Here is an 11,484-nt window from a genome sequence, read left to right as displayed (position 1 = left end):
GTTCAAAATTATTGTTCTAATGTACACATGTTTGACTGATTTATAAAAGTGTCAGCATCACCATATTATGGTCCACTTTGGGATTTTTTCCATGCAGCAGGATGGGGGGGAAAATACAAAAAAAAAAAAAGAAAAGAAAAACCCCAAAAAACACAGAGGTAATCATACAACAACATTGGCAAAACATAAAAAAAATCTATCAAATATCAATGGAACAAATCGACTACACACACGTGAAGAAATGTTCACATTATGTTTTCAATGCAATCTGACTGAGCTTGAACTGTTTATGTATAGGCCTTTGCAGTAATAGCACCACCTTGTGGTGAAATTTAAAAGAAATTACAATTCATCTGAATTGTAATTCATGTTGTACTTTTATTTGAAATATTATTAAATGTATGAGTGCAGAACAAATATGTATACATATACATAGATATTATAACAAACAGAAACTAAGCAAACCTGTTAATTTTGTTTTATTATTTTTATAATTTGAAATTTACGCTCAAAGTATTCCCACCCCCCCACCCCCCCCACAGAACAATGTGAAGTGAATATTTTCTTTGCAAACATACATACTGTGAAATCACTCCTTATGAAACAACTCTTTCCATTCAAATATATTCAATAATTTAATTTCCATTCAAGCTATTGGCTGCTGCATACTCTTAATATTCAGAAAACTGATTTGGATTACACACATCATTTTTATACAAATATACAGAGGAATATACTGTACATGTCTTTTGTACAGCTGAACAGTGTTACTTTTATAAAACTCCATGCCATTCTTGAAAACATTCCTATATAATGATGGATGGAGATAAAATTACGCTAAATGATAAATCAATCATTAGCAGGTAACAAAGTGAAAGCATATTTTTTAAGAAATTGGTGAAAATAGAGAGCGGAAAGCTAACGGTGTTTCAAGATGGTGGTTTTACAGAATAACATATACAAAGAGAGCCATAATGGCAGCACTGATGAGCCCAGAGATGGGAACTGTGACAAACCAGGCGATGAAGATGTTCCTGAACAGACGCCAGTCAACTGATTTCCTGGAGCGCAGCCAACCAACAGCCACCACAGATCCCACCTGTGTGCAATTAAGAGTTACTGGAAGAATGAAAACATCTTTGTACTCGAACTTTTAACTTTTGTGACCAAACGACCACAAACCTGAATATAAGTTATTGATTTTGATGTGCTGGAGCAACAAAATGAAGTGCGTGATGATGAAAAGAACGTGTTTAAAAGTTCCTCGCAAATAACAACCTGAAGCTCTGGGCATTAAGCCCACTTTAAACAAATACCCTAAAATAAAACAGAGTCCAACCAACTGTCTGTAGAAGTCAACTAATTAGTAAATACACCAACTCCACCATAAAGCATGTGTCATTGTCAACTTGATGCTATGGAGGTGATTTTCTTCATCCAGAGCAGAGAAGCTGGATGAAGGTAAACACATTTTTATTTGTTTGTTTGAATGGTCCAGTCAAAGTCCATACCTTAAAATCTGTAGCAAGACTTAAAATATGCAGTTTTGATGGATCCTTTCCATTCAACTTGGGAAATATTTTTTCAGTCTTTACTGTGCAGAGAGACATCGCCCAAAAGACTTGCAACTGTAATCAGAAGCCAATTTTGGTACTTGGTACTAAAATAAAGGTTTATTTCTCAAGGTTTTTGCTTCAAGAACATAGACTGAATTTGATCATCGATCTTTGAATCATCTATCGTTTTTGCAAAGCACCAGGCCAGCATCCAAAAACCCAAAAGCTGGAAAAAAAAACTAAACCAAAAAGTACAATTTTGGTTGTTTTATGTTGATTCGTCACGCAAAATCCTAGTTTTATGTGATGTGTGAAATAAATTTAAGTTTATGGTTGTTACATAAAAAAAATAAAATAAAAATTCAAGGGGTGTGATTATGTTTGCAAGGTAAGCATTTTTGAGATATATGATTTTTATAACATGCTCAGAGCTAATCTCTCTATCCGTTATAAATTATCAGAGATCTTAGCTTTATTACCTTGCAATGTGTCGTGCTGACAGGAAGACCAATATTAGACGCCACAACGACCGTGGCAGCTGAAGCCAGCTCGATGCTGAATCCACTGCAGAGAAAGGAGAAGTTTATTTTGGTTTTACAACCTGATAAATCATCACTGCTGCTCAGACGGGGCAAAGCTACGAGGCATACCTTGAGGGTGTAATGGGGGTCAGGTCTTTACCCATGGTCTGGATCACCCTCCGACCCCAAACCCAGAGTCCAGCACAGATTCCCACTCCGCCGTACAGGAGCAACCAGATGGGAGTGGGAGCATTTGACACCACAGACCCGCTCTCATAGAGAAGCCACAGGGCTACCAGTGGGCCAATAGCATTGCTAGAGAATGAAATTCAATGTAAATCATTAAAAAGCTCATACTTTGGCAAACTGAAAAAAAACAAACAAAACAAACCACCCTGGCTTACCTGACGTCATTTCCCCCGTGAGCAAAGGAGCCGAAACATGCAGTTAGTATTTGCAAAAACTGGAAAAGCAAAGAAACTGCAGGTTGGTCGATCTCCAGCTCGTCTTCCTCCTCAGCAACGCTTGCGTCGGCTTCCTGCGTCACGTTCCCGTCCGGGACCGTGCTTCCAGTGGTCACTGCAGAGTTGTAGCTGCTGTAGCTGTCCACCCGAGGTCTCCTCTGAAAGCCGGTGTCCACGTCTCTGTATTTAGGATCGCCTTGGATACCGTATATAGCCATGGTGTAGGATGTGTAGCTGTTGTTCCTCCGCATGGGTCGCTCCTCCGTGTCACTGTCACCGATGCAGTCCCCGACCTTGGCCTTGTGGAGCTTGTGCAGCAGGTCTTTGTACAGGCCAGAGTCCTTGTGGATGGTATGGGAGCGTCCACTGTGGGGATCGGTGATCGTCATGTGGCCTACAGAGCCATTCAGACCTGTGGGAAAATCTCTCTTATAATATTGTCTTACTAACTGGTCGGTCGTAGCTGCTTGTGGTGTAACCACATCTTGATAACTGTGACACTGGTGTGAAAAATGTAACATTTCGAGCACCAGATTTAAAAATTCTCACCGTTAGAGATGTCAAGATCTTTGGATTCTATGTCGCTGTTTAGATCAGTCTCCTCTGAGCCTCCCAGTTTAAAGGCCACCTTCTGGGTTTCTACCGGAGGGTTCTGCAGATGGAGGTCAGACGGGATTTGAGATTGTTCTGCTGGAGGTTTGCTCGCGTTCTTCTCCATTAAAGGAGTCTCATAGGGAGCAGGAGCTGTTTCCCCTGAAAGGTGAGACGTTACAAGTCAAACAGATTTGTTGCAGACAGTTATACTGCAGCAGAACTTACAGATTTATTCAATTTAATTTATTGCTGGAGGATCCGTGGCGATAGATTATGTGATCGTACAATGATTTATGGGATTTTATGTGGTAGACCAACACAAAGAAGTGCATAAATGCATAGTAATGGCTGTGCAATGTTTTTGAAGTATTTCCTCACTGTGTGTGCACATCAACAGACTGAATATTGTGCTAATTTCTCTTTGCAAAATTGCTCAAGTGACTAAATAACAGGGAGAAGTAATCACAGGAATGTTTGATGAGGGATCCAAACGTCAACAAGACTAAAAGAGTAAACAACACTACAAAATGATCATCGTACAAAATCAAAGTCCTAAAGACCACAACACTCTGTCCATGCTGAGGTAAAAATAGTCCCCTGAGCATGATGCTGCCACCACTATTTTCTGCAATCATCAGGGTGATTGCAGAGTTCAGTGGTAGTCTTATTTACCCAGAACTGGGGTTATTGTTTTACAACAAAATCCTGCTTTAAATTTCTCCACATCTTTAACCCTGGCCTGTCATGGATTTACACTCATAATAAAGAACACAATTTGACTCTATTTACTAATTAGAGAAGTTCTAAACTCTGCTACATTTCTTTAAGTATATCAGAATACAGAGTGTTGAAATTACTTGTACACTTTGAATATCACGTATCTTTTTTTTCCCCAGTTGTTTGCTACTTTCTGTTGATGTATCAATAAATTACCAATAAAATACACTGAGGCTTTTGGTCGCAACGTGACAAAATGTTAAAGAGTTGAGTAGCCGTGAAGCACTGTAGTTCCTAATCAGTAGTTCAACAGTTTCATCCTCGAATCTAGAATGTTTGTGCAATGCTTTACTGAAGCCGTCTCTGAAGAAGAAACAGCTTCAGGCCAGAAGGTGGCCTTTAAACTCACGTTCAATTTTCTTCTTGAGGCGTGGACAGACAACAAACCAAACAACCAGAGCGGTGATGATGGCACAGCCCAGAGAAATGCACAGAGTGCCCCACCACGGCATCCTGTCAAAGCCGAGCACTACGGACAAAGAAAAAGAGACATGTCAGGAAAGGTTGCTTCAGAAAAAAAAAAAAAAAAAAAAAAACACAAACAGAATCTCGCGTCCATTTATTTTTTGCCTTCATGATCTAAAATTGAAAAGCAACAAAACCTGTCTTACTAAAATTACATCGCCTTAGAAGCAGGACAGCAGGTGTCCAACATAACAAGTCAGTCATGTAATTTGTAGCAAATGATAAAATTTTTCTTAAACGTTCACTCCTCAGATGCCAGCATGTCTTTCTGTTTAAAGGCGGCAGTATCAGGGAAAGTGCACACTCCTCTAATCAGATACTGAGGAAGAGGCCAGTCTTGCGGCGCAGTGATAAAAACTCAGTTGGTGGCAGTTTAATGACTCCTCTTCTCTTCTAATATTTTTACTAAACAGACAGTGTGATGTTGTTTTCTACCTTTTGAAGGTGGATTGACATGAGTTTAATCTTTCTTTCTTGTGAGCAGCTGGATCATAACACCAAATAAACCCAAGCAACATTATGGGTGTAGCCTATCTCTAACGTACATGCTAAACCGGACTGGCCTCAAACACTGGTAACTGCATGTGAGGCGCGCAAGGAGATTATCTCATTTCAGTTTAAGAAAACTCAACAGAACTGATGGATTTCCATCAAACTTGCAAGAGATAACTGCAACGACCTTCTGCACGATATGATGGTGAAAAGATGTGCAGCACTTTTGTACAACAGGACCATTTTGGACATTTTCTGCCACAGTGGTGTGCAGTCAGATGCCCTTTTGAAAAGTCCAATCCTGCCAATGAATGCCAATGGGACTTTCAAAAATCCATTCAGTAGGGGATTATTTTATTTTGTTCGCTTATACCTTATTAATTTTGTATCAAGCCTAGTATGGGGATGATATTTTTGTAAAATTAATAATCTAATGAATTTTTATTCTTTGGATCATAATTTTGTCATGAACTGTCCTTGATATTTTCTCCGGCTCATTTGGAGAAAATATCAAGTGATTTTCTGGTTTGGTGTGTCTATGTGATACTCACATGGAGCTCCAGTGAACATGATGGAGAAGAGGTTGATGCCCATCGTGATGCCATAGAAGACAGGAAGGGCTCTCAGGCCATTTGGTACAGGATTAGACTGTGGGGGGAAAAAAGAGACCTTTCCTGGTTTGTTTGTAATTCTAAATCCAGTGCAGTTTCCTAACAAGAAATGGGTATGAAAACTGAGCACGTTCAAAGTTGGGAAGTAAATATCCAGCTGAAAGTCTTTGTTCCTGTTTTCTTTAAATTTAGCCTTTTAGAGTAAAGTTTGGTTTGATATGGCAGACGTGTCAGATTGTTATGCATTGGATATTTCAGTGAAGTCAACCTAACCTGAAAGTACATGTGCATTTGGTACAGACCTCAAATCCAACTTCACCTTGTTCCACTTTAAAACTGGAAATCAGAGGGATCAGTGACATGCTAACTATTAGCGACACAAGCTAATACTTTTTTTCGGAGTATTTCGTGCATTCCAACCGTATCACGCAATGCTAGCAGAGGTTGTAGCGTACTAGGTGTGTGTACTATATTATGAGACATGAAATATCAAAAGTTAAAAAAAAACAACTTTTAGGCAGTTGCTGCATGCTGTCACTACATTTTACATTTTACTAGAACCACTTTGGATTCTGAAGTCGGGGTGGGTAAACGAAGTCTGACTTTACTATTTCTGCCATTTTTTTTCTCAATGTGTAGCTTGAACATTTTAACAATTGTGCTGAAAAATGGATAGCACAAAAATTAAATATAACGCAAACTGAAAAAATCCAAAGTCTTGGTGTATTGATGTTTCAAAATGTCTGCCACGATGGTGGTACTTAGTAGGCTTAGTATTGAGGCGGTGCTTTCAACAAATAGTTCAAATCTCCAGCTGGAATGTAAATAACAATTTACATTCCAGTAGTCCTGGCTGAAACGATGCTCAGCCAGGACTGAAAAAGTACTACACCTTTAATAAAGTAACAAATAACAAAACAAGAATATTAAATATAAGTTATCATTTCATGATCTAATCACACAGCTCCTTACTTTTCTTACTTACCTTATTCAGGATGAATTTGCGGACGGAATAAAAGAGAATTGCCGACATGATTCCCGACAGAACAGGGGACAGGAACCATGATGCCACTTTAAACAGAACATTTCATGTACAATTTATTTACTGACTGGGATTTTAGTTTTTGCAGATTATTCTTCCTTTTCGCTGGAAAACTTGGAAAGAGAAAGACTGTTTACCAATGCGGAGTAGCTCCATCCATTTGACCCCCTGGTGGCCTCTCGCTACCATTGAAAAGCCAATTGTGGCCCCAACAATGCAGTGGGTTCCAGAGATGGGGAGCTTCAGGAACGAAGCAGTCAGCTGCCACACGGCAGAACCTGTGGCACAAAAACACCAGCTGAGCTTTTGTTTATGGCCTAAAGATTCCCACTTTCAAAACAAAATCTGTGTGAAGGCTCACCGAACATGGCACTTATGGATCCCGCCATGAGCACGTGCTCTGAGCCATTGTACATGCGCACATCGATGATCCCCTGACGGATGGTCTCGCTGACCTTTGCCCCCAACAGCACCGAGCCCACCGTCTCAAAGATGGTGGCCAGGATGCAGGCCTGCCGCAGGGTGACCACTCCGGAGCCCACCGCCGTGCCGAAGGAGTTGGCGACGTCATTGGCTCCCACCGAAAACGCCAGGATGAAGGCGATGATGAAGCCGACCACTAAGAGCCAAAGGTAGTCCGACATGTCTGACTGGGAGACCAGAGCTACAGTGGTGGCTGCAGCCAGCGTTGCTAGAGTAGTCGTATCCATGAGTATTCTCAATGTTATTCTACTAAAAAAAATAAATAAAATAATTTGTTGTTTGATAGCAACTTTTGAGGTAGTATGTAGCAATAAATAATAACAAAACCTCTAAGATTTAGAACAAACAAACCTATTAGCGGAAAATTGATTAAATCTATTGCTAGCTGGGTATGCAGGGTTTTTCTGTGAGGCTCATTATGAAATGACCCTGTATGGACATGGGAGAAGAGTCCATTGTGATCCTCGGATGATTCACGCTGCAAAAACACAGATATATATGAGTCAGTATAGGCATCATCCCACAGACAAGCAAACACTAAGCCGAGTTACACATTAACAAGCCCAAACAACCCAACAAAAAACAAGCGGCACGCATCATTTACCTCGACATGCATGATTTACTCAAATGCATGGGGTCGGCGAGGAGGAGTTATTCCTGCCAGCAAAATAAAAGCACTTTCTTTGACTGGTGAACAAAATGGTTCAATCAGGAATAAATAGCGCTAAAAATAACTTTACAGCAGAGTATGTCAGAGGAAGCAGAGAGCACTGAAGCTAACTGGACTATGTTTTGGAGGGCAAGAGGTCACGAGTGTATTTAAGCATTTAAAGCCTCAATCAGGTTATTCCCATGGCAATAAAAGAGAAGAACCTTTTAAATGATTTAATGATCCAATCCACATTAGGTCCACTGATGCTGAGGTACAGCATATGATTAATTTACAACACACTGATCAATGCAAAATCTGAACTTGTTCAGCGTGTTCTCAGGAGATTCTAAGTGAGCTCACCCTGAAGTTGGTTTGCTGCAATAGAGAGTGTCTTTTTAGAATTTTTTTATCTAACAAAATTTAATGACTCATCTGATTTTATAGGCGTTGTCATTTATGGTTCTTGCATTGAAGGTGGCCAGGCCAAGCACCTCTGGTGACCTCATTCTTTTGTTTGATTGCTACAAAGTAAAAGTTTTAACCAATTTGTTAAATCTGTTGCAGTGGCATCATCTCACACTGAAGAATGTAGAAAAATCCAGCTTGTAATTTGAGTGCATCTATTTGTTGGGTGGGGAATAAAAAAAGGGCATCGACCAAAACAAGCAGGATGCATGTCGATAGCGTCTAGTTCAGAGTAAAGAAACTCTGAACTAGAGTTTCTTTAGTTCAGAGTTAAAGAAACTCTGAACTAAAGTTTCTTTAGTTCAGAAACTTTAGTTCAGAGAATCGGTGTAGAGTAATTCTGTTCAGCTTTAAGTGATGCATAAAGTGTGGTTTTCATGCTGTAGTCAAATATGCATAATAAGAATATGCAAAAATCAAAGAATTATGCAGAGAAATGTTTCTACAGCATTGTTAATTGTATTTATTTAAAAAACGCACTGCAAAAGCTCAGTAAATTTAAAAAAATGTCGCACATGCATACCCAACCTTGGGACACAAAGTCACACAAATTAGCTTGAAAGCATTTATTAATTGTAAATGGGAATTTGAGTTTAAAAAAAAAAAAAAAACAACAACCCTGAATCCTTAAATTTACTTTTAAAAAAGAAATAAGCAAAACTAAACTTTTTTGTTGTTCCCTTCAATAGAGTTTTATATGCAACCAAGCATTTTTCTGTATTTAAAGCACAGAGAGGGTAAATGTTTGCATAATGTTCGTATTTGTACTGTATATTTGTTTACTGCTCAATAACTAACAAGGCACCTGCCTGAAATATCTTAAGTAAAAGTAATTCAGAAATTGCTTTCCCTTAATACCTTTTAACACGAGGGCTGAAGTCATTAAACCTCTGTAATAATATAATTTATATATCAATAAAAGCAAAAATTTGAAATTATATAATCCCTTAGATTCTGACATCTATTTTTCATATCAAGTTCAATAGGGGGAAAAAGTATTGTGGAAACGTATACGAAAATAATTTTTTTTCATAAATAAATAAATAAATAAATAAATAAATAAATAAATAAATAAATAAATAAATAAATAAATAAATAAAGCACCTAATATTTTTGGAATAATTGTCGTAAAAAACAGCAACAGAAGTCAGAAGTTTTGAGCCAGTTTTCATCAGGTGGTATGTTAATCTCCTTAGTTGCCCTTACATAATTCAAAGAGACCACATAAAAATGCCAGCCACTCTATAAAGTGGGAAAAAAGCGACACTTACGTGAGAGACGTACAGTATCCCTCGGTGTGTTGGTGTCTGTTCTCAGGCTGCTGCTGTCAGCTGTGAGCAGGACCAACAGATGGAGGATGGCCGCGCAGGCTGAGGGGGCAGAGCAGCGGCCTGCAGCATTAGTGGGGCTTCTGCTGGGGGCTGCTTTATATACCGAGCCGAGAACACGCCTTTTCACCGGTCATGGGACAGCTGCCGTACAGAAGCTAATGTTTAGCCTGTTTGTTGACAGGGTGCAGAATAATAACAGCTGTGTGCTGATTATCTTGTCTTATTTTATCCTCAAATTATGCTGTACTTCTACAGCCAAAATAAAAAAGAGAAAAAGCTATTGCTGTGATAAATATAATCTATTTTCTAATTCAGGTCATACTACTTTTTGGGCGATAATGTAATTTCGCACAGTATATCAAAACAGTATTAGGTAAAAAAAAAACAAAAAAACTTTGGAGACACCTGCTGGCCAATTATCGCATAGCAGCCCCCAAAACCTTGGAAAATCCCGATTGGAACTAAGCTTTTTTATGAGATCATAATTAACGCACCTCTTCTTTTTAAACCCAACTCATCAGTCTGCAAAGCACTAATCTGCCCAGACATTTTTTTTTTTTTTTGCATGCTCTCAATTTCCATCCATCCATCCATTTTCTTACACCCTTCTTCCCTAATGGGGTCGGGAGGGTTGCTGGTGTCTATCTCCAGCTGCGTTCCGGGCGAGAGGCGGGGTACACCCTTGACAGGTCGCCAGTCTGTCGCAGGGCAACACAAAGACATACAAGACAAACGACCATGCACACACACATTCACACCTAGGGAGAATTTATAGAGACCAATTAACCTGACAGTCATGTTTTTGGACTGTGGGAGGAAGCCGGAGAACTCGGAGAGAACCCACGCATGCACAGGGAGAACATGCAAACTCCATGCAGAAAGACCCCGGCCGGGAATCGAACCCAGGACCTTCTTGCCGCAAGGCAACAGCTCTACCAACTGCGCCACTGTGCAGCCCTGCTCTCAATTTAACAACCCTAAATCAACTTTTGTGTAAGGTAACCATATGATTTATCTAACTTTGCTCCCAAATTACTCACATTACCTATAAAATGAAAAACAGTAAACTAATAACATAGGTAATTTCTTACTCTGACTCTCACTCATTTGGTGTGGCCATCATGACTGGAGTGCAGTATTTCAGTTCACACTTAACAGAGCTGGGAAGGAGGGCAAGTTTAATCACCCGGTTACCAGTGCACACAGAAGATATTTATCCACTGATTAATTTACTTTCGCAGAAGGAATGAAGTGTGACTCCAGCACGGATGCAAACGGCAATTCTCAGTAGTGATTGATGAACTATGAAACTAGATATTTTCCATATATGCTGTTTGTGATGTTTCAAGGCAAGGCATACAAGTAAGAGGACCCTCAGAAGCAGAAGCCACAAATGTGCAGTGGTTCTCATACTTTTAATAAAAGGTACCACTTCAATATATACCCATGTTTTTATATACCACAGTGCCAACATCTACTTTAAAATGGTAACACAACACAGTTTGTGTTATTTCAGAAAGTTAAACAGAAAAGGTACTGTAGACTCTGCTGAAGGATGCGATTCAGTTATGCACTCAACATCAATTTATACATAAATTAACAAAAAGTATCAGTGGTTCTAAATTAAACTTGCAATTCCTTAAACCACACCTAACTGAGGATAATTGAAGCAAACATAGTGGAGATATATTTGTTTATGTGAATCTGACATCATTGGTGTTTGAATAAATAAGACACACAGAAGATTACAGAATTATTGACCAGCTAACAGTTGTTAGCTTGTCACTGAATATAACAGTTAGCATAACTTGCTAGTTTTCTGACTTACAACTGGAAAAGAGTTTGCTTGGGTTTACTTGGGTCGTTCTCAGATCACGTTCAATAGAGCTACCACCAGCCACTGCAGCAGGTTCATTATTGTCCTCCTCAGTTTATACAGGGACTTCTCAGAAAATTTTCCACAGTACTACTCTTTTTTTAAGTATTTGCTTAAAGGAAACATAAACATGCTTGAGCAACTCCTCTTTCTGA

General features: G+C 39.2%; 1 protein-coding gene across 2 annotated transcripts; it reads right to left on the bottom strand.

Moving 5' to 3' along the window:
- Positions 1–531: 531 nt before the first annotated feature.
- slc20a1a (solute carrier family 20 member 1a) lies at positions 532–9,523 on the bottom strand. Of its 2 annotated transcripts, none has more exons than XM_044110822.1 (12): positions 9,394–9,523; positions 7,357–7,483; positions 6,884–7,254; positions 6,660–6,800; positions 6,466–6,551; positions 5,421–5,517; positions 4,262–4,381; positions 3,091–3,294; positions 2,482–2,953; positions 2,207–2,392; positions 2,036–2,120; positions 532–1,099 (listed from the first exon to the last, which is right to left on the bottom strand). In XM_044110822.1, exons 3-12 carry the CDS (start codon positions 7,230–7,232, stop codon positions 944–946), a joined length of 1,896 nt encoding a protein of 631 aa, XP_043966757.1. In that variant the 5' UTR covers positions 7,233–7,254; positions 7,357–7,483; positions 9,394–9,523; the 3' UTR covers positions 532–943. The 2 variants fall into 2 exon arrangements, with proteins under 2 accessions (XP_043966757.1, XP_043966758.1); XM_044110823.1 differs by having other exon boundaries at positions 6,884–7,251; positions 9,394–9,520.
- Between the last annotated feature and the right edge of the window lie 1,961 nt (positions 9,524–11,484).

Source organism: Gambusia affinis, linkage group LG03, assembly GCF_019740435.1.
Source record: "Gambusia affinis linkage group LG03, SWU_Gaff_1.0, whole genome shotgun sequence".
Lineage (NCBI taxonomy): Eukaryota > Metazoa > Chordata > Actinopteri > Cyprinodontiformes > Poeciliidae > Gambusia > Gambusia affinis.
This window is presented reverse-complemented; position numbering and strand designations above follow the sequence as displayed.